Genomic DNA, 24,304 nt, shown 5'->3' with positions numbered 1-24,304 from the left:
AAAAAACATCCATCTAGCAACGCTTCCTACATTTTGTATGTTCTGCTTGACTGAATCAACTGGAAACCTGATCAAAAGAAGTGTTGCCAATTGGTACTCCAGAGTACCAAAAAGTAAAAAAAATGGTACTATTTTAGTTGCATTGGAACCCTAAAAATGATTTGGTACTCTGCCTAATATTTGGTACTAATTGGTATCACTATCAATTTTTGGTTTTTACCATTCAAGATTGTACTTTTTTCAATATCGGAAAAGTTTGACAACCTAACAATGAGCAAAGCGCTAGATCTACATTTGGTCTTTTATTTTGCCTTTGGTATGCTAATAGTATTTGGTCGGATAAGATGGTTGGTTTTTAAATCTTTATCCTCGGACCGACAAAGCCTTGATAGATTATTCCTGGTAGTTTCGCATACTTGTGTGCAAGGATATCTAAAGAAGGGGATACGAAGGCTTTTATTACATCTCACAATAGAAGGGCTATTGTTTATCGTAAATAATCTGTGTTTATCGTAAAATGACAATTGGCACCGATAGTAGTTTAATAAATCTTGTTATGATAACTTGCATTGCGCTATTAACATCAGGCCTGGGTATTCACAGCATGCTCGTGGTTGCTTGTTAAATCAACTACCCATGTACTTGCTTTACATCTAGCCTCCTGCAAAGGCTTTGTTATAAAAAACAGCTTATTGGTAACTTTTCAACTGTCTTTGTAAACAAGTATTCTTTAAATATACTCTACGTAACATTTGCTAACTGTCTTCTGTAGCTCATTGTACCAGCTGCACTACAAAACTTCCTACGATTTTAAAAAGAACCACATGTTTAAAGCACTAGCCTACCAACAACCGCCCTGGTAGTGTCATGAGAATAAGGCAATCGCTGCGAGCCTTCATATCCCCTTCTCTAGATATCCCTGCTTGTGTGGCACGAAACAGCTCAATCTGCTCTTGACGCAGGGCCGGTTATCGAGATTGTGTTAAATGTGCAGACAAAGTATAAAAGGGGCTTAACCACTGACATTGAGAAACAACTGTTGTTGGTTCGAATCTCCATCCTCAGACTGAGAAATTAGCCAAGAAAAAAAATTGACCAGCGACCAACATTTTATATCAACCACCAATATATAATTGAGTGCTAGAATACAGCATTTGTCAAGGTTTTACCAAATGAACGTTGGAAAAACGTATGGCCACTTTCACAAGAGTCAAGAAAACAATTAGGCTATTATGTTAAGCAGATGTAGCCTAAATAAGATGAATGCCTAACCAGTTCAAAACCAATCTGCAATAGCCTAAGCTGTAAGGAAAATAAGAGTGACTTTTCCTTGCTACTTATATTTTTCTTTAGTTTATTTTCTGCTACTAAACATTTCACTTTCTTAAACCGTGGTTAATTAACTGAGCTATTTCTTGTGCCAGCCATGGAAAATAAACTCGATTGTTTGTAGGCGTATCAGCACACATGGCCGATTCACAGCCTGGCAAATGGTAGCCTAAATGATATATATCCTACAGTAGCCTATCTATCTTGTCAATAATTTATTAGACATACTTACTTTCACACACAGACAACAACAAATGAGAAACGAAATAAATACGATTGTGTACATTGAACATTTGAACAAGCAATGCATAAAAACATGTAGCTTATGTCTGATCAAGTCGCACATTATCAGTTCTAATCTACAGTAGCCTACTCATGGACTGCTCCACATAATATAACAGTTGCAATTGCATTTCAAAGCATGAACTTTGAGATCAAAAGCTTCATCTTGTTGTCTTTTTGCAAGTGTTGCTGAATATAAAACTGGAATACATATCACAGCAGCTTAATAGTAATAGAAAAAACTAAAGTGACAAACTTGGATAACTTAAATAAATTTCACTGGTTAAAAAACACCGTTTACGTAAATAGCATCCGTTAGTATATTCCAGGGGACCATCAATGAACTTTGTAAACCAGATGTCTAATATATCTTGATCTTTTTATAAAGCACCAACAATCAAATACCAGAGAGTGAAGTAGCACATTTACTTGGTAGCACATTTACTTCGTTGGTCCTATTTTGATGTGTGTGTTACTTTTGCTTTAACAAGCCACGCCTCCAACATGAGGACCCATGGCCTGTATAAACAAAATTGGTTGATGATAATACTTAGGCCTACATGCCTGCTGCTTTCGACATTATTAATATGCAATATGTATGTCGTGTGTACTTCTTTAAGAGTGTATCTCTACTATTGCGTTTTGCACACTACGAAAATGATTTCATGTCTCACTCACATAAAAACGCACATTTAGCAGTCAAGATGAATCTATTGAGCTTGTTGAGTGTTCTATTGAGTGTTGTAGAATAATCTACAACACTATTCTTCTCATTAAACGTTTTGCAACGTTACGTCAATGTAAAGCAATTAAGTTACTGCGTATCCAAGAACCTCCCATTGAGCGTTGTCTGGTAATGGATAGCGTTTGATGGAGAGAGACAACTAAAGTTGCTAAAGTTTTTAAAGACAACAGAATTGCGTACACAAGCAATGAAATCAGACACTATAACAGAAAGACACACATAACATAAAAGCACAACCTAACATACAATGGCAGCACTGAAATTGCACATGAATTTGTTATTAAAATGTGAAAATAGTTTGACATTTCCTTTCATAAACATTGAAATATTACAGAATGACTGCTTTGAACTACCATAGACACACTGAGTTCTTCTTCGATGACTTTGTGGGTTGCAAGGATCTCAATTTTCTTCTAAAGAGAGATTTTAAAAACATTCTCCACTCTACAAACTTTCACAAATCTTTTGATTGTTCGGATGACTTCAGGAATCGCGTAGTATTAGTGAGGAAACAATTGTCCCATTGTGGTTCCGCAGTGACCAGACTGTTGTATCGTTATGATTAAATAATAGTTTTTGTAAGAAATCGCATTTTGAAGTAAAGATCCTTACACACAAAAGCATAGGGTCAAGACATGATTGTCGATGTCTGAACGACTCGTTCTTTGTGTACAACACCACAAAGCTCTGCTTTCTGTCGTCATAATGCTTCTTGAACGAAAGTAAAAATAACACAAAGACTTGAAACTTCGACTTTAGTTCAAACGCGCCTCATCAAGGGATTGTGTGACGATCCTATGATACTTGTGTGACGTCACAATCAAAGCTTCATTATCAGCGGTTGAGCGTATCTTGAATCAATTCATCATGACCGACGGATTTTCTCAAAAATCAGCACCGCCAGATGGGGTCCATGAGCAAAACTTATGAAAATTTAAAATGCTTAGGAGATTGACTCAAACGACAACGCTGCTTTGCAAACCCTGAAAAACAAAACGTTTTAATTAAAATTGTGAAAATGTTATTTAGTATTATGGAAAATTGAAGTTTTTGTCCTTTCACAACCATTTTCTGTTATTATTTTGTTATCTTTGTTATCTTCTTCATTTTATGTTGTTATCATAGAGACTGTATCCCCATCATCTTATATTTCAACTTTTATTTTTGATTGTGCTGATGTATCTCATACTGTCATTGGTATTGTTGTTTTTTTCTAGGTGCGTTAATGTCGTGGTCAAATATAACGTGACCAACATATAAGAGTTTTTTCCTTTTGAAAGAATGTTTCGGACAAGGCGAACCTACATTAAAGCGAGGAGAAAGTCACTGGCGCCACCTTTCGCCCGAACGGCGATACATTATGTGATGTTATCATTATCACGTCATTATCACTGTTGAAGACGTAAGGGCGATGTTCGTATAAAGCACTTTAAACACTAGAAGAGCGCCGAGGAGAGTATAATGTGATAAAATCTTTATCACAAAATTCTTATCAAATCCACGTCACCAGCAATTCAGTTGCCACGAAATACAAAGTCACTTGAAAACACACTAATAGATATAAACAATTCCTTGTGAAATTGAGTCCATCTCAGGAGCAAAATGGTGGAGCGCCTAGTTAATCTAATCAAAAAATAAAAATGTAAATTTTAAACTCATGTTTAGCAAACGCTTCGAACTTCGAAAACTAAACTGTCTTCATGTTCAGTGTTATAAATGTTTATTTTATAGCACTATCATTTACAGCAGTGAAAATAAAGACGGTATAGCTTTCGAAACGTTGTCTAAACATCAGTTTAGTATCTACATTTTGGGCTCCTTTATTTGTTAGTTACAGCACATTTTTCTAACAGAATTCCTCACTGTCGTTATCAGTGGTTGAGCATAAGTCAGTGGTTAAAACCTTCGACAAGTCTGCGACACTGCCGGACTAAGCCTTTTTTCACTCTATGGACAGATATTCTCAGCACTACCTAATTGAAAACTTAAATGTCATTTTAACACAGCAGCAAGAATTGTTTTGTATTTTTTTCCTGTACCTTTGCTGAGAAGCATTGCAGTTCCATCTGAACTGTCAGTATTGATATACTCTTGATGAAGATGGTCGTTCTGCTTCAGTAGTTTCTTTGGATCGTCCAAATCCGAGGATCTGTGATGTCACAAAGATAAAGGTCATGACGTCAATCGAACTTAAAATAGAGGAAATACCACGAAACAAAAACTTTATAATGTTTATGGTCGGGATAATAATAGAAATGATCCTTGATTGTCGCTTCTGATAAAGACAAAAATGAGAAGTGTGTTTTGTATCATGTAAATTAATTATCTCGGTTTTCATCGTAGATCTTTATTATTCTTTATGCAATACTTTTTATGGACATCGATAGAATGGATATCTGCCCTCGGAGTGAAAAATAGTATGTACTCAATTACGGCAGTTTCTCATGTTTGTGGAGTTTTCCGGTCCTCAGCATTGGCCCGTTCGGCTTCTCATCGAAGTTGGTGATTTGAAAGGTCAGTTCTCATCAGGGGCAGATTAGCAAAGTGAATTGGACGCGGGATTAATACAAAGAGGACTGGAGCTTTGATTGGAATGCTAAAACCCCAACCCATTGCCAGTAGTTTACCCGAAGACCCATATAATTCTCAATTATAACTTTTCCGGATAATTTGTCTTAAACTGTGTTTTGCCATGCTAGACAGGTAGTCACTACCTGATCTAGCCCCCTGAAGAAGTCAATCGTGTCTAGTTGATGAAACGTCGGAATGAAAGCAGATTATCACATCATCTTATACATCTTGTGATAGTTTAACTTAATTTGCACCAGTAGAACGCATCATGTTATTTATTTTACCATGTTCAACTAACAGCCTAACAATTGAAACGTTTAAATCTTGTTGCAAAGTGCTTATTTTATTCAGCCAGCGAAGACAGGGTGGATCCAACAACGTGAGCGCTTTGCCACGTAGCAATAGCTGCACTTTTACATTGCCTCAGTGTCGCTAAGCGTTGTAACTACATGAAAACAGCAGGTTTTGGTTATCGGTTTGCTCAAAAGACCTTCTCCCAAATTTTCAAGTGCAATTAACTGTATGCAAATGAGACAATATTTCATTCTTGAAGAAAGTCAAAGTAAACGGATGTGTTTACAGTATATCAAGAGAACCACGACGCAGTAATGTAAACAAAAAAGCGTTTGGCTCGCGTTGCGAGTTCCAATTAGGATTGACAGCATCAGAAGCTCATGTCAAAACAGTGGAAACCTGGCGAGAAGTAAAGTTGCCACTCCGAAAGATATGAACTTGAACAAAATCCCACATTTCATCGCGATGAAAGTGAAACGAGCCATGTTGTTGAGTCACGATTTTTTGGAGTCGCAACTTCCCTCCAGGATCAACCAGCCCACCACAGCTGTTTTTTACATCGTCTTAACTATACCAATGGTGTAATAAATTGGGTGGGCATGATTGCTCAAGAAAAGGCGGCCGAGAGAAAGGAACTGGCCACTCTCCTTAGTGCCCAATGCTTAGTACAATGAAAATCTTATTTTCTCATACTTGAATCAAGTATGGGACCACCTTTACCTTTAACTATACTAAACGTTGAAACGACATATAAACGACAACTTTGTAGCCAGCTTGCACACTTAAGCTAACTTACGATCTCGCTATCCTTGGCTTGACCATCAACGTCACAGTTTCCGGAGAAGTTCGGACAATTTCGGACAACATTTCAACACTCGTTACTCGATGACCATTAGCTGATATGATTTGGTCACGCGGTTGAATCACTCCGAGCTGCATTGCTGGTCCACCTTCCAAGACGCGGTTGACGACGATCCTTCCATCGTACAAAGGTATCACTGTGATGCCAATGCCTGCAAATTCAATAGCAATGAAAGTTATTATATTAGCTCTAGTTATGTATAATTATATATCACACATGCAGAGCTAGAGGTTAGTTTTCTTGGTTTTAAGGCAGCAACTCAGGTAACAATTTTAGTAAATAATACTAAGTCCAAAATCCAGAATCTAAACTTACGTTAGCAAACGTTAACAAAACGAAACTGTTTTCATCACCTGCGCTACAGAGTTGAAAACAGTTTAGTTTCTGAATTGTTTGCAAGTATTCGATTTGCTTCTGAAATTTCAGGCTGTGTATTTGTACCGAGGTTGACCAAGCAATTTACAATTACTTCAGACAACAAGGCTTTACAACAAGGCTTTTACCACAACTTGTTCTGCCTGTGCACCACGCAGGAGGTGTAGTCGAAGTGTAGTGTGCACTGTGCACAACCGAAAATGATCGACACATCGTTTTGGCGAGACATACAGTAGATGACCACCCACCCTTTGGAGCTGTTTATCTTTGCAATTGATGTCATAATAGCAGCCATACTGATAGATCATATTTCAAGAATAACTCTTATTGTTGTTTTTATCATAACGCAAAATTGATTCTCTACATAACCTATTGCTGAAACCAACACTTCTTATTTAGCTTGCAATGAAAGAAACATCAAAGCCAATCACGAAGCATTCAAAACTCCTTGACAGAGATTGTAGCAACAGCCAGTGCATTGCACTAGGCCTCCTGAGAGTTCCAGAACGCGCATTGTTACGTTTTATGGTAAAATATTAAAGTTAAAAACTGAAGCAAACTTGTTATATTTTGTTTAGAATCTACACGTATGATATTTTTGTGCAGCATTTTCATTTATTACTTGAGGTTTTTGTCGTGGCTTACGTCGCTCACTTAAAGTATGTGTTTGACTCAGCTCTTTTTTCTTTGTATGGAACATATTGATAACGAATGAAACGACTTTGGAAATTATGTCTCACCCACGCCGCTGTTCCTGTGGATGGGCAGTACCACTGTTTTGCACCCTCTAGTGGTGGAACTAAGGTTTCTTTTATGTGAGTTCATTGCACTGAGGTCAGTGTTGTTGGGGTTGGATGCACGTAGCCGCTGGATGGCGCTTTCCGCAGCAGCCATGCTGTTGTTGAGTTGTTTGTACCGCAAGATGTCTTGGCGATTCTGAAAAGTCAATAAATAATTAGAAAAACCATTCTCTAATTTCAAAGAACTTTCAAGACGACCTGTCATCTTGTCCTTTTCACCAAGTTTCGGATTTGCAACATTGATTAGTCAAAACTCAAATTCATTTAACTAACCGTCCTTGATTTGAAAGATTTTAAACATGTGCAACTTCTGTGACATCTACATGGTTTAAACCTCAACTTTCAAATTAAACCCCGTGATATACTTATATAGAAGCCTGTGCGATTGTTTCATGTTTTATTGGGTTGAAAACGCAGCAAATATGGAAATTAAAACATCCTCATAGAAAATTAACATCTTCGCCTTGATTAAAACGTTTTTTTTAGCATGCCATGAACTACCTTGAAAGGAAAAGTCTGCATATAATTTGTTGTTTTAGAATTTGTAGCGCGATTCTCATAGTGACGTCATAGTTCATGCGCGCTGAAGGCAAGCATGCGTATCACGTTACCTTTGAATCTCAGCCAACAAAATGAGATGGTTTTAAGGAAATGTTTAACAACTGTTTTGTAAAAAGCATCACTCCAAATTAGTGTGTTTAGACCAATCCTAAAACAGGGTAACAACAAAGGAAAATATTGCGAACTTTCAAAGGTCAAGTAAGAAATAGACGCTGATGTCTCTCAATAACAATGAACAAGCGCAAGTTCGACTCTCGGTGTGTGCGCTTGAGCAACGCATTCTAAGAACTGCTCTCCATTCAGCGGCACCTAGTGAATGGAATAATTTACTGGCAACAACACTTCAACAATCGGAAAACTTCACTCTGTCAATCTCGGTAACCGGCTCTGCGTCAAGAGCCATTACAATTATGCAAAACTACCAGGAATAACCTATCAAGGCTTTGTCAGTCCGAGGATAAAGATTCCAAACCAACCAACCAACAAAGTTATACAAGGATCCTTCATTTACAATAGAATGCAACCGAACGATTAAACATAACAAGCAAATAGTCAGGTGAAAAAATTTCTAAAAGTTTGCGAATCTGACTGATTTTGTTTGCTTGTTATTTCAAAGGTGAGTTGACTTTTTATAAATGCAACGTAAAAGTAACACTCGTGTCTTGATCAGCCTCAGGAACATTTCCTTCAGGCCATCACTGGATGTTAATTAATTAACGTTCAAAATGGTAAAGCTAAAATTCTCGCAAAACGTTCAGTTGTTCAGTTGAGTCTTTTTTCTTTTTGGGAGAAAAAGGGGCAGGGAAAGGCAAGGGGGATCTGTTCCCGGATGCAGGGGGCGTCTGATTCGCCTCACAACAATAGATCATACATGGTTGTCAGGGGGTGCAAAATTGTTGTGGACCCGGATGCTGGAAACCCATTCTAAGCCACTGACAGATGGGCATGATGTGGACAATGAGAAACGTCTTTGAAAGCGTTAATTTAATAATAAAATTACTTCATTATTTTGCTGTTAGTCATATGCCACGTTTCTCAGTCGAAGTTAGCCGACATATCCTTTAATGGCCATCGGCTATTGTGATGTAACAACTACGATGTTGTGTTGTTTGTGATTTAATAACCTCCGTGGTGTGACTTCGAGACTGGTGACGTAATAAACTGAAATTCTCTGAACAGCTTGCGCCGGTAGCCACTGCTAACAAAATTCAGCCATTGCCATTGAAACCTCGAACTAATCAATCAATCAAAAGCTACGTTTTCCGTGACGTGAAAAAGGCGTTAGTTTCGACTTAATTTTCATGCCAGTTTTTCATTTCCAAAAACGGCTTTTGCTCATTTTTGTCCTCACTTAAACCGGCGTAGCTAAAACGTAGGCTACACTTGTTGTCTCTCTGTTTATGTTGGCATTTAACATTTTGAAAACCCAGTTTTGAGGCATTTGTCCCGCCCACGTAGAGAGGTCTTAAGATCTCAAATGTATTCTATAAATTCTAAGTAGTTTTTTTAACTTTATACTTTTGTTCGCATTGTTTGGTTATTATACCAACAATCACCAATAGCAACAACCAGACAACAATTGGTGACGCGTAAATCGTAACTTAACGTTATCCTACACGACGGTGGATTCTTGTGAACAAAAAAGACAATGTGAGATCACAATGACAGGTGGAAAATATTTCAAAAACAAGTCACACTAATAACGCGCAATTACAAGCATCATTGACAATCTGCGTTATTTCTGCTTCGAAGAGTTTTATTGATTAAATGAGGAAGTGAAAAACAGAAAGACATTTCCGCAAGGAGTACACACACCACTTACACACTGGCACACACCACTGGTACACATCACAGGCACACTGACACATACCACTGGCACACTAACACACACCACTTGCACACTGACACACACCACTTGCACACTGGCACACACAACTGGCACACTGACACACACCACTTGCACACTGGCACACACCACTGGCACACTGACACACACCACTGGCACACTGACACACACCACTTGCACACTGACACACACCACTGGCACACTGACACAGCACCACTTGCACACTGGCACACACCACTGACACACACCACTGGCACGTACGACACACACCAATGACATGGTGACACATACCACTGGCACATTGGGTACAGATGTGAAATATGATTTCTCATATTCAAATGTTTCAATGATGTGAAATAATCGGAAATTCCTTAAACCCTAAATAGACGACCAAGAACGATACGACAACTAGTGTCATAAACATAACATTCTTTTAACATTTAGCTGAAAATGCCTTTCAAGCATTGGTGTAATTTGCAAGAGTATCAGCGTATTTTTAGTCTCATGAAGATATCATCTCTAATATATTATAATGAAATAATCGTCGTTATCATTATCATCATGATTACTTTATGACAATATAATAAAATAATAATATAATAAATATCCACAATATAATATGATATCATAATTGTTAGTGTCCGTGAAGGATCTACAACAGGCTGCGTGGGTTAAATGGCTGAAAATGAGTTTAAGGATTTTATAACGAGCTGTATTTCGTTAAGATGTAAATATCTCGGCAAGTGAGGTAAGAATTAAAATTTGTAATGAAAACCCTTTTTGTTATTATAGCACGTTATACGTTCCATGCATGACGTAATAAAGTAGTCATTCCACATTTGCCGTCAACAAAGAAGCAAAAGAATGCCCATCGCGTTAGTTCGCTGTGAACACAAATGCCTGGTCAGCTGTGGAGGGGGCGAGGTATGTTTGTTGAGCAGGCGAGCCGCTAATATCTCGAAAAGCAATAACTATATTTAGTTTTCAATAAACTTAAAATATTTGCCAACTTTCCGATCATCAAGTGTCTGCAAAAGGCGAAACACACCAGCCGGCATACAAGACCGTTTAAAAACATTGATTCAACGTCTACAGACTGATTTACTGGTTGAGAAGGTTATTTTGTGACGTAAAACATCTACAAAGCGCTTCGTATTCTATCGAGTGAGAAGTTATGAGATGCAGACTTGCAAGGAGTTTGTTTTGGCATTAGTTTGTAATTGCGTGCTTGATTTGCCAAAAATAGTTTGGACTGAAAACGCCACTTTCGTTGTTCTTAAAGTAAAAATTAAAAAAAAAAAACTTAGAAGATTCTATAGCGGTCTACAATGATTTGCATCTACCAAAACCCCCTCAACTATTGCGGCACAGCTTTTATGAGGTATGCAAATAATATACATAGGTCTGCAAACCCATACATCGTTACATTAAAACATCTTTTGTTACTTCATAAATTTTTACGACGCGCAACTTCATTGTTCGCTCATGAAGCAAGAATGCGACAAGACCCTGTGTTTATGTCACCATCATCAACGATATCTTCAATGATCAAATGCGTTTTCAATCAATCGTTTCGATCAACAAAAACAAACTGATCGGTATAGTCCTAGTAGGCTACTTGATAAATGTGGCTGAATTTTGCGGAATGACAACTCAAGCTGGAGAGGACAAAACAGGAAAACCGACAAATCTTTTCAGGAAATGCAGTACAGCATCGGTTTCACCATGATTGTGGGTTTTGTGATATTACGAGTTTTGTTTTCGAAACAACTTTTTAAACACCAAAAACCGAAACTTGTGGGGAAAATAAAATCTTTATTTTTCAATTAATTATCTCCTTTGAAAGGCGATTTTTGGCAGAAAAATGGGAAGTAATCGGCGACACTTCCAAGACGTTTATTAGTTGCGTACGTATTCAAGTAGAATTTATATGAAACTCCATGTTCAAAATCAAACTAGTTTTTTATACAAAACAAGAAGGAACTGGAATGGAATATTATCTCAGTGGAAAGTTTCGTTCGGTTTCGAAACTTGTCAAATCGGAAATAAAATGCGCAAGAATGTTGAAACTTGAAAGATAACAACCCACTCTGTAATTCATAACGAGAGCGGTCACAATGTAATCACGAGAAGCCAAATCTCGTTTGTCTTGATTCTGTTTCGTTTCGAACGATCATGAAGCAAAACCTCGTTTCGTTTCGACTTGAGTAATTCGTTTCGAACAAACGCATTTAAAGGAGAAATTCCAAATGAGTGTGAAATAAACTTCCCACTATTACTTATTATTTTTCCATTAAAATATTCTGTTTTATGAACACGATTGTTATGCGATCTCAGATCAAGGTGAACTCAAAGTTATTTTAATATTTTAAGAATTTCTCAAGCCGTGAGGTGTTCCAACCAAACTCAGGTATAACTCCCGTGAAACGTAACCTATCCAAGACACCACCAGTCAAAGTCCTCTTGCAGTAAATGGAAGGCAATGGTGTTACCACAGCCAGTGGACTTTGATACTAAACACCATTAACACAATTTCAACAATTTTTAGATGGTTGCGTTGATTTAACGTTATGATACGTTTAATGACGGCAATTATTGAAAAATATTTATGTGGAAGAGAGGTGTGGTAATCCTTTCTTGTCTGCCCAGCGATTGCATCGCGAGGTCCAATTGTTGCGGTTACAAAACACAAACAAACCAACTTAGATCACTTCAGTGGAAAGCTACGTTCTGACAATGGAATAAACTTTCCAGCTACCAAGATTGGTTCTTTTCATATTAACTCAACGTCCGAAAATGTCAAATCAATGCATAAAGAACCGATTTTGTTTCTTGGGCCGATATGAATGGAATAGGAAAACACCGCCAATATCTGCATCAAGTGAGCAATAAACGAGAAAACTTTATGCTGAAAAGATACTTAGCCACAGAGTTGCCAGGTTTGCTATAGATATATTCATTGTTTAATAACTATTTTACTTTTGAAGACATGCGATCAAATATTTTCAACATCATTTTCTGCTCTACCGAGGCGCTCAGAAATTATTAAAAGGTTGTTCATAAATGCTCTCATTGTCACGTAAACAATCTAAAGCGCAAAGAGCTGTTTCAGTTTCATCATTTACCAACTTCACCCACTTGCTCAAATGTCACTTTCTCAGTTCACAACTGATGACTTGTAGGAGACTCGTTTCAACAACCCCCTGGAGTCTGGACCCCCCCTGTAAGCTACTAGCTTTAACAAGACATAGGAGATAACTTCCTTCCCAGAAAAACGAGAAGTAAAAATTGGGACCCTGGCAGAAGTTTTTCAATTCATCAATGCTTACAAACAACCATGAGGTTTTTCAATTCTGAAAGCAAGTTCTTTGTTGCAAAGCGTTCCAATGATTAAAGATGTACAAAGAACACTGGCATATGTTTCCGAGTTAGAAACCCGAGATGTTTCTCGAATATCGCGATGCATTGTATCGTAATCATTAATCTCGAGGATGTCTAACACATGTAGTGCTGGTTTGACCAGAATTAACGAAGTAGAAGAGAAATAAGATCGAACTTTTTTTGGCGGGAGATCCAACGAACGCTCACAGCAGAGGAAATGTTCTTCTAATCGAGCAATATGAGCTTTCCTGTTGAGCTATTCGTGAACCCATAAAGTTGCGCAGTACAGCAACTTGTACGGTTCTGTGAGGTTGGATAATACAACCCCAAGATAATGATGTTTAGTTATCAAACAGAAAAAATAGATCACATCATAGGCGCTTAACCCGTGGGGGCGTGGGGGCCAGGCCCCCACGCATATTTATGCGTGGGAGCAACTTTTTATGCTGCATTGATACATAAAACAATAGATGAACTAGCGATCGGCAGCAGGAAAACATTTTTAAATGCAAACCGCAACAGCTTCGCGCTAAATAATCACTAGAACGAGTAGCGATGCTACAATCCCACACCAAACAAAAAAAATCTGTCATTTTTACATTGATTTAACGTCTGCAGACGTTGAATCAATGTAAAATGACTGATTTTGCTGCCTGAGATATAGCAAGAATCTACCATATTGCGTCGATTCAATGTCATCAGATGTTGAATGCACCCAAAAGCAACATAATTTGCTACGTTGACGCAGCGTGCGTTTAGCTTTATGCGCTTGCAAACAGACTCGATGTCGCTTTCGAAAGTCGAAACCTCTGCAGAGAATTGTCGCGGCAGTGAATCGCTTGCTGTGAAAATGAACTTGAAGTCTCGGCCCGAGGTAACCACTAACCAACGTAACAAGGGCTGGTACAAACCGCATTGCGCACACGTGGCATAATCAACGCAACAATGGACTCGCGCAAACTGCATGGCGCACACACGACCGTTGCCATAGAAACCCGATCAAAGGCGGGGAATATGCGCATCTTTTGTTTCATCTGCAACACGAAAACGGGCGTATCACAGCGAATTGAAACTTGAAAGCAGGTCTGCGATAAGTTGCGATATTGTAGTGAAAAGGGAGCAATGTCAAGTCGAAAACTTAATCAAACGTCTCTCCGTAACTATTTTTCAAGGGCTGTTTACGGATGTCAGAAACTTTTAAATTTATTCAAGGTGACGTGCTGTTCGCTGTTGAATTGATGTAAACATGAATGGTTTTGCTTTCAACAGGTATATTTTCAAGCGTATGATCAAGTTAGTATTTTCATTCCATTTACAGACAATACCTTTTAGTAAACCTTTTCGTCTCTTGTTTCATGCTAATAAATCTAGTTCGTTGCTAAACTTTATGTTGTGCTTAGCTTAAAGAATTGCAGTCCATCAACCGCTAGCCAACGCAGACGCATAGCATGTGTTTTGGTCGAGTTTTGTTTATAATAATTAACGGTAGGTCGAACGTAGCGATAACTCCGAGTGTGGCAATAAAAGCAATTCTAGTGTGACGACATAATTACGTCATCCATCTGCATGACATTTCGCTGAATTTACGTTGCTGCTGGTGAAACACGCTTTCGCCCCCACGGCCAAAAAAATAGTTAGGCGCCTATGGATCACATATCATAGAATCCATCCGTCTGCTACTAAACAATTGATGCATCAACGTCTTGCAACAGTCAAGGCGGGTATATTAACGCTTCGATTGATGACGCAACAATGTAGCATTGCTTCAAGCCATTTGCAACCTCACTGCCAGGAAGGTTCCCAAATAAACGCAGTAGCCTACCTTTCCTAAACTGCAAGCGTGACATTTTTAACTCAATCAATAAAAGCAATCACAACTAGCTGTAAAGCAAGAAGTACCGGTACAGTAGATATAGCACGTACAAATCGGCAGGCAGTGCACAATAGAATCCCATCACGCCCCCTTCAAGCAGCCGTGATACCCTTGATGTTAGATCAGGTGCAAACTAGCTAAGTCAAATTTGGCGCAAAAGTGAAAATTTACTTCATTTCAAGCTACTTTCATTTCTAGCACCTTTAGATTCTATCGAACCAAAATCTTTATCTCATTATTGCATCAATAAGTCAAACTTGTATCAAGTTAGAAATCAGCCCCATTCTCCTGAATTGCAACACCTTGTGTGTAGGCTTAAACAATCCACTACTATGAGAACATAAGCAGTTGTTGACCAGATACAACAAGAACCTGTTTTGCAATCTCGAGGTACATTCTCCCAAACCTCAGGTCGTGATATTATGATTCCAAACAATTCAACCTTGTAGTGGCTATTCTCAGTTTGGTTCACTTGCTAGCAAGTTTTCATTTTAAATTTGCAATTTATTTCATAAAAAAAGCTGTCACGTGCAATTATTTCTATAAAGTCGTCTGCGAAGCCGAGTCCACATAACCTTAGTGCGGTACTTAAAAGGGCGCTGGTTCGACACCGCTCAAGAGCATGTGGCTGTGTCTATGGCAAGGCAAGATATTTAATGCCTGAAAGTAGACAAGAAAATTGGTACCCTTGTCTTCCCGTCCACTTAATTGAAATCTTCAACCACGGGGCGTAAACCCGGATACAAGAAAATCTACTAACCTGTGTTGGTGATCATTCGCTTGCGGTAGGCTACGATGCGTACTTTAATGCAACCAAGTAATTCAACTTTTAAATCATTTTCCCTTGAATCACAAATGAAAGTAGGCTACTTGTAGTTTCGTAAGGGACTTTCGCACGTTAAGCTCGTTTACTGTTTTTATTCAATCGTACTGAAGATCAAAACAGTCTAGTTTTCAGAAACGTTTGCTAAGCATGGGTTTGTCAACTACAATTTGGGCTCTTTGTTTTAGAATCATATCCTTTCAAAAATAAACAACTTTGATGAAGGTTTTTCGCATGTTTTGGTGCCAGTCTGTCATCTCCACTCTAAAGATACATAGGTGAAACACTGGAACTACAAACAGTTTGCTTTCAATTAAAACAAAAACTCGAATCCAACCATGGACGAAACCACACAAGTACAATTTCGGTTGCTGAGTACAAATTGCTTTCTTTCTGACTGTAAGGACCTCTGTCAGCAAGGGAAATTGGACAAGACAACTGTTTCCAACGATTGCGCAATGCGATAAAATTGTTTGGTTTGAAACAGGGTAAGCGTATGACGTCATGATTACCAACACACATTTCATTGTCCACTCTGTTACCACGCAACCAAAATAAGTTTCATGGTAAAGAGAATTCAAAAAGAAAGGATGTAAAAGAAATAACCAAGAATGTTTAAAATAGGTAAATAAAATAGAGCTTACCTTGTAGTGTATTAGTTGTATTTGGATCTGAGCTACCCATCCAATGTCGCCTTTGTATCGGAGCAATAAGGTTTCTTCTTGCTCTATCGCTAATTTGAAATAGTTCGTTTTGTTTTCGTCGTCTTCATAAAGCCTGGCAACACTGTTGATGTGACAAAGGGGAATAGTTCGAAGTGGTGAAAAGCCTCCAACAAACTTGGATTTGTTTCTGTAAATTCTTAAGGCATCCGCACTCAAAACGCAATATTTCCTCTTCCATGTGGGACCGAGGGGAATCACCCTATGGTCACACTTTTTCTCCAATACGCTTTGGCAAATAACCTTCGACACTTCGTCTGATCCCATACCAGTGCTGGTCAGGCTATGTCGTCTCACGGCTGTCCACCTTGGGCAACAAATAAAAGTTTCCAAAGGGGATCTGGGAGAATGGGCCACACTTTGCGCCCTTTTGACTGCCACTTTGATTGTTTCTACGTCCAGATTTGAAAAATATAATTCACAAATATCACAGGTTTGAAGAAGTCTCCGAATTCGATATTTTGTGGGCTAACGCCAAGACAAAGAATTAACTTTTAAAGCCCGCTTCCGGTCACGTGAAAAGTTAGACAAGCCACGTCTGAAAAAAAAATAGTTTATTTAAACTAAACTTTGTCAGCACCACAACAAATAGAACAACATGCGCTAAACTTTAGATTTGTTTGTTGGAAATAAAAATGACGTAGAACATCTTCACCGCCAAGAAGGAATTCTAACGACAGGATGACAAACATCGGCTTCTGCAGCATCGAAACTTGGAAGCAATACCTCACATTTTGCTTGACACGTAGGCTACTTCTTCTACTATGTACAGATATTGAACTTCTAAGAACTAACTATGAGCTTTAAAAAAGGCTCTAGGGGTAAAGGGGTCTTGGACCCAGCCAGGGGATGATATTAAGGATTCGGAATCTTTCTAGGGGCCGGGAATGAAGAAAACACCGCGAATTCTTAGGAGTTTAATTGTTTGAGGTCTTTGGGTTCCCATTGGCGTCGAGACAATATCGGGCCCATGCAGAGGATAATTTGGGCCCAGTACCAATAAGATCCTCAGAGCACAAATCAAGGTACTTTAAAGACAAACGCAATATATCCAAGGAATACCAGGTGGTTCCTTCAAGATCCCGGGCCTCCTGGAAAGATTACAGGCCCTTAAAATATTTCCGGGCCCGGGTCGAAAAGTACCCCTGGACTTCCTTGTCAACGCTACTGGGCCCATGCTAACCTCTCATAGGGCCATGCAAATGACAGTGCATAGTAAAATAGTGGATGCCATTTTAAAGTTAAGATATAATGTCGAACAACTATAATAACTACAGCACATGATTGCTCAGTTGCGTTTCCGGTAGAGTTTCCGGCACACCGAATTGGCCTGCCTTCAATGCTAAAGCATTTTCCAAATGATTTTAATTTTTGGAAACCTATATTTTGACTCCGTGGACTACGAACTGTGACGATGAAACGTTGCTTGTGACTTAATAAACGGGTGACGTTAGAAAGAACAGAGTGGGAAATTTCGGAGAGCAACAATTTACACGAAATATATCAGTTCAGATGCCCAACTCAATAAAGTATTTAATAATTTGTTGCAATAGGTTTCTATAAAACAACACTTTTAAAATTCACTGTGCTTTTTGGTTGTTTGAACTTTAGATATTTTTTGTATAAAAAAGACAAAAAATCAAATTAAAACTGCTTTTCTGATATTTCCATACTGTAATTTGTTTGAAAATATTTACTTTATGCTACAACAGAAAGCATTATGAGACTGCACTTAGTATAAAAATATTCCCCGCAGTTTGACAACAATCATCTGAGCAAGTCATGACAAAAGCGAAACGTTCTTTAGAATAAAAACTAAAATAGAAGTTGGAAATCTAATTTGCCGTTTCCGATCTTCCATTCTCTTGTGGCCTTGACAGAAGCAACAAAGACACGACCCCGTTTGACAGCGATTGGCTCAGAACAACCGCGCGTGCACCAGCACGTCTTATGACGAGTGTGAAACAAGCAGGTGACTTGCCAGACGAGAGCCTTGCAGACGAATCGTGTCTTGTCTGTTTTGTCACAATCGGTGCTCATCAAATTGTGCGTTTTAGGTTAAAACAACGTGTCATGACATTGATTTAACAACAAAACATTAGTTTGTGACGTAATAAAACCGGAGCGTTTCTCATCCCCAGGTCGCGCGGTTACTCAGAATACGAGACCAATCAAAATGAGGAACGACCTGAGGTTAGTTCTATGGTTGGCTAAAATTGACCACACTTTGTAGCACAATGAAACCTTAGTTTAAATCTTCGTCGTGTGAGCCTCTGGGGCCGAGAGTTTATCCTTTTACCGCCCCAGATTCACGATGTTTCCGTTATTTTATTTGTTAAAATTTATTCGTTATTATAAATGTAAAGTACACAAGCGTTTTTAAGGGCAAGGTTTTTCAAAGGGTTTCTAAACAAAACGACGATTACAGCAAAGGTCTTGGAATTTGGCACAAAAGTAACTTGACGTGATGATTTAATGATCAAAATCAATCCATCAGTTCGTTTTCTTGATTAAAATAGCCAAGAAACATGGCAGGCGAGAGCAGTGTGACGTCTCCTTGAAGTATACCACGCTTTTGATATTAGCGGTGACTTTGTCTAAACAATTATTTCAACGTCATCGAAAAGTTTATAAACATGACGTCACAAAAGATACGAAACTAAAAACTGTTTCTTCAAAACAAATTATGAAATTAGTTTCAATTCTGTCCATCGCGTTTAACCCATAAAGTTAGGAGGGCTTATAATTCACTAGGAGGGTTCAAAATAACGCGAACACAGAAATCAATGAGCAAGTATAAAGTACGGGTGAGGCACGAAACTACTAAGCGGTGTCGCTTTCAGGCCTCATCCTCGCTACTTGTTTGCTTTTAAACTTCACCAGGCATCCAATTGTGTGATATACTTTGAGATAGTCCCTTTTTGTTATTACAGTAGGCTACTTACACTGCGATCGTTGTTTTCTGTCTCGTTTTCAACAAACAAAACTAAACAACAACGTACCACGACTTAACATAAAATAGCTCATGGCTCAACAAAGTAACTTTTTTATCAATTGTAAACGTAACTGAGTACAAGAACTGAATGTCCTGACTTGTAGTGACTAACCCAAGCAGAATCTCGCATGATACGAACTTCGAAACTCTTTTTCGTGAATGATTTTCTCCCTTCAACCCGCGGCGTCGTTGATCAATGCGGAACTATTTCATTCAACAAAGAAAAAAAGCAACTTGCTTTTTTCGATGCAAACTTTGTGAGGCTGGTGAGAGATTTGTTTCTGGTTTGGTTAAACCTCTGGTTGAACCTCGGAATCATGTTAGAATAATGATGATGTTTATAGTTTATGTACAACTGCTCTACAACAAACAAAGATTTGTATTTGTTTGTCCCAGCCAATCACTCCGTTCTGCAGATATTAATTCAATCTAGAAAAGGACTAATTTTATCGCTAGGATTGAAATAATATGAAATAGAAAACCGGTACTAAAAATGAAAAGTTTGAAATTTGTATATTTTTAATCTGCATCCTGTTTGCGATGCGATCCGTAATTGTATCGACTTATTTTCACTGTGTTTTCTGGGAAGCTTATACTTTTAAAGCTTTGGTTATGACTCAGCCTGGAATCGAACCCAGACCTACCAGAGGGAGTGACATTTACGAGTCTGCCACGAGGTGTGAGTCGCGGCGCCAAAGCACTTTGTTTGTGAGCAAAACTACGTCACAAAAACTGTATCATTGTGGCGCAACAATGACTCAGAGCGGGCTGGAAGGGTAATCGGGGATAGACCTTCTCATGGTCGATGAGCAAATTGGAAAATGACTTTGATGATTTTCCTCGTTAGTGATATTAGAAAAAATTAAAATGTGAAGTAATATTTATATTAAGAGGAAGATGCACTCACAGGAAGAGGAAGGTATCACTCCCCATTGGTGCGCGGTTGGGTGGAAAAAGCCGGATTACCCTGCACTCCTGCAGAGGAATTTGAAACCCTCTTTCGGTAGAGACCAGATGATGGTTCGAGATGTTAGGACGAGAATGGATGAATATAGGATTGGATTTGGTCTTCATTCTACTTCCTAATCCTTCGAAGTAGCATTCGAAGATGTTTTCTTAAGCATTATCATGATCAAGCAGCGATGTGCAGTGGCATAGTGCACTTCATATATTTTGAAACAACTCTTTGTTCAGCGGTACCTTCTGTGCACAAATTACTTTACAGCTGACAACACTTCGACAACATGGGGAAATTGCACACTCTCAAGCTCAGTAACTTCATCGGTGGTTTAGAGCCACCACTATCAGAACTCAACGTCTGCAGACGTTGAATGAATGTAAAGACGGACAAATTCTATGTCACAGTAAACTAACAATAGAGCCGGTCACTCGCTTACAATAGAACATTCTGCTCTGTAATCCTGCGCTGAAGCACATTGAAAGTGGTGCTTCACCATTTTTCTGTTGTTTGCTTTCGAAATTCTTATGGCTTGGAAGAACGAACTAAAAGACTATATTTGTCCTCACGACTGTTGAGTTAAGTTACGTGTTATTTGCCCAATGACGACCGGGTTTGCACTGTAATGGTTCATTGATAAATCTACAGTGAAGTTTTTCAAGAAGAGCTATATTCTCACACAGAAGGGCGAACAAGAACACTCATTAAGGTGACTCGGTTACAGCTACTGTTTTATCACAATTCTCCCCCCTGCTCTCTTAACCCAAAAAACATGAGTTTTTAACTGTCGTAGTTTTTGTCTGGTTTACTTCGCTTGCAAGTAAGATAGATAGACTGACTTGTCTTTAATTAGGAAAAGTTGTTAGTAGGCTTAAGATTGGACATTTCACCTCATGGGAATTGAAACTATATCCACATTAGGCTTAGCCCCTACACTAAAAAGGTTAAGTTTTTTATGATTCACAAAATGTTGCATCGTTTATAAAAAATAATAAGTTTCGGATGCAATTTGAAGCATCTTGTAAAAACACGTTTATCATAATAACGTCTTATGAGGTCATAAGTATGTGTGACACACCGGACATCGCCATCTCCTCCTTTCATTCTGTTCTCTCCCAAAGAATCAGTTTCGTCGCTTGTGATGGTTTGTGGTGGAACACGTCTTTGCTGTGCCCTGGCAAATTATTCGTTTAACTACAACTTTGTACTTACACCTTGTGTTAGATAGAAAACAAGCAGTTTCCCCGACTGTGGCAGCATGTAAATCAGGAAACAGATCTTATCGAAGCAGCAGATGTTTGAAGAACTGACCAAAGATAAATGATCGGGGAGTGCATTTCTGTGACGCAGTGGAAAGCGGCTTCGACCCTGGTGAACGTTTATCTTATCAATCTCTCCTTGTGTTCAGAGGCTGGTCATAATAATGCAACGCTAACAAACATTTCCTAACGATAAAGCAACGTTATGAATTTATAACTCACATGTGGTGTTTACCCAATCAGTTTTGAGGAAATTCTCCTATCTATGATAAACCTATCACTTGGTATGAATTATTTTGATATATAGGTTGATAGAATGAGCTGTAACCACACCCCTCTCTTATGAAATGTTGACTTAATATTACAAACTCGTTTTTCTTTTGAGATTTATTACCATATGAAAAGATAGCTAATACATTTTCACTTCCAAATTTCAAGTAGTGTTTGTGCTTTATTGTAACCCAGACAAACTAGAACAGCGAGGTGCTTCACAGCGAGCGTTTGACTGATTTGTTGCACCTCACAGACAGTTGATCTATGCCTCAACCTGTTAAACCGTTTGTATGTGATTCAGCTTCCATGTTAAATTTATAGCTTTGTCAATTATTTTCAGGAAAACATTAAAATGAATTATTACCGGTTTGCGATCCTCAAAGCATTCAATGTGCCCTGTAAAACGAAGATGCTTTAACGTTTTATTTGAAAAGTAACATACGTATATTGTAAAAGATATAAGAAATTGTAATATATTGTAATATATATTGTAATAATATATTGTAATATAACGTATATTGTAATATATATAAGAAAAGTATATTGTAAAAGATACACGAAATGTGTTTGTTTTCTTTTCGATGCGTTACCGGTGACAACTCAGTATGGAAATCTGTGCCACAATCACAATTAAAGTATTCTGATTCCCACCGTCATCTTGTGGTAAAATTAAATAAATATCAACTTGAAAAACACGAAATATTGCATCGGACCACCAGCAATCGACAGTTATTTTTCAGTATGTGCTTTAGTATAGGATTTATATGCTGTTATATTATCAAAAAATTGTGGATTGCGACTCGGTTGGCTAACTTAGGATATACGATAACTTAGTTGGCAAATTAGTTATTAGCCTATTAACATTGATTAAATATTTCCAGACGTTGAATTAATGTACGAAATGACTGATTTGCTAAATTGGGATCTTTCGCTTTGTCAGTAATCTATTGAAAATCGTGAAAAGGTTGATATGCTACAAGTATACGGCTTATCGTTACTCTAACAATCATTCAACAAAAATTAATGTAGCGCTTTTTGGTAATGCGGCCAGAAATTAACTTTTAAATTTGAAAAGAATTACTTTGATATACGGCTGTGGCACAATACGAACGCCGTTCGTAATAGCTTCATTGTTAAGTGTGAAATACTTAAAAATAGTCATTTTTAAGAGCACTTCTGATTCATTGACCTATCAGTATTTCAATACAATGTTAATATGATGTATGTGAAGATTGTGAAGTAAATCCTAGGCTGAAACTTAAATTACTCTTGTACCAAAACGTTTGGCGAAAGCCATTGCTATTTCTACCGCAACTCCACGAACTCTACTGTATTCAAACCTTCAATACGCCTGACTCGTGCATTGTTGCGATATATTGTTCATATCTCAGAGGAATAAAAGGGCCTTGTGTGAAAGCAGCTAAAGCTCATATCTAAACAAAGAGCAAAACGATTAAGGCAAAACAGAAGTAAAATTTAAAAATTTTGAAATTTTGACAAATGCGACACTTTTAAAAATTGAACTGATTCAACTTTCTGGGCCGATACTTCTTTTTGTGGTCCCGTCACACCAGTGTGCCACGGCACAAATCTAAAAAAAACTCTGTAATTAAGCAAAGTCTTCACTGGACGCTGACATAAATATAGTGAATGATCAAGGAAACAACACCTAGCCAACAAATAGTTTTAACATTGATGTAACGTCTGCAGATGTTGAATGAACATAAGGAAAACTTGATTTTCCATATGAAACTGATTTCTCAACGGAGAGGGTGAAAAATAACTTGAATGTAATTAACATCAGTAAAACTTTTTACAGCTCGCTTACGCCCTCTTTATTGCTTTAGCAGGACAGCCGCATGGCATTTTCGATTTCAATCAATTTCGATATTGCTTTTTGGCACCAAATTGTCTCCCAAAGATAATTGATGTGTGACGTCATCTTGTTTTTATGCAGATAGGATTACATCGAAACGATGTGAAAATTACAAAAAAAATTATTTAAAAGAATTGTAACAGCAGTCATATTTCATCATACTGCAATCAATCAAGAACATGAGAAACTCTTTTAACCAAATTATTTGCGTTTTGGACTCCAGATTTCTACAACTAGTTGCTGCAATTCCGATGATTTTTATATATCAGAAATTTAATCCTAGATTAAATCAAATATTGTTATTACTCTCTAAACCCTTGACAGCCTGTTTAATCCTAAAAGGAGGATCATCGGAAGGTCCTTATTCAAATAGAATCCCTTTTAGGATGAAACAGGCTGTCAAGGGTTTAGAGAGTAATAACTACATTGATTTAATTCGCTCTGCTTGGCTTTTTGCTCGGCATTGAGCATTTTTTGTA

General features: G+C 38.0%; 1 protein-coding gene across 1 annotated transcript; it reads right to left on the bottom strand.

Annotated features, from left to right (window-relative positions):
• Positions 1 to 1,527: 1,527 nt before the first annotated feature.
• LOC145784459 (uncharacterized) lies at positions 1,528 to 16,987 on the bottom strand. The gene is made up of 5 exons (XM_082596277.1): positions 16,387 to 16,987; positions 7,199 to 7,394; positions 6,018 to 6,234; positions 4,396 to 4,505; positions 1,528 to 3,339 (listed from the first exon to the last, which is right to left on the bottom strand). Exons 1-5 carry the CDS (start codon positions 16,729 to 16,731, stop codon positions 3,281 to 3,283), a joined length of 927 nt encoding a protein of 308 aa, XP_082452403.1. The 5' UTR covers positions 16,732 to 16,987; the 3' UTR covers positions 1,528 to 3,280.
• Positions 16,988 to 24,304: the final 7,317 nt, after the last annotated feature.

This window comes from Aplidium turbinatum, chromosome 15, assembly GCF_918807975.1.
Source record: "Aplidium turbinatum chromosome 15, kaAplTurb1.1, whole genome shotgun sequence".
In the NCBI taxonomy this organism is placed as follows: Eukaryota; Metazoa; Chordata; class Ascidiacea; order Aplousobranchia; family Polyclinidae; genus Aplidium; species Aplidium turbinatum.
The sequence above is the reverse complement of the archived record's forward strand: the minus strand, read 5'-3'. Positions and strand labels throughout refer to the sequence as shown.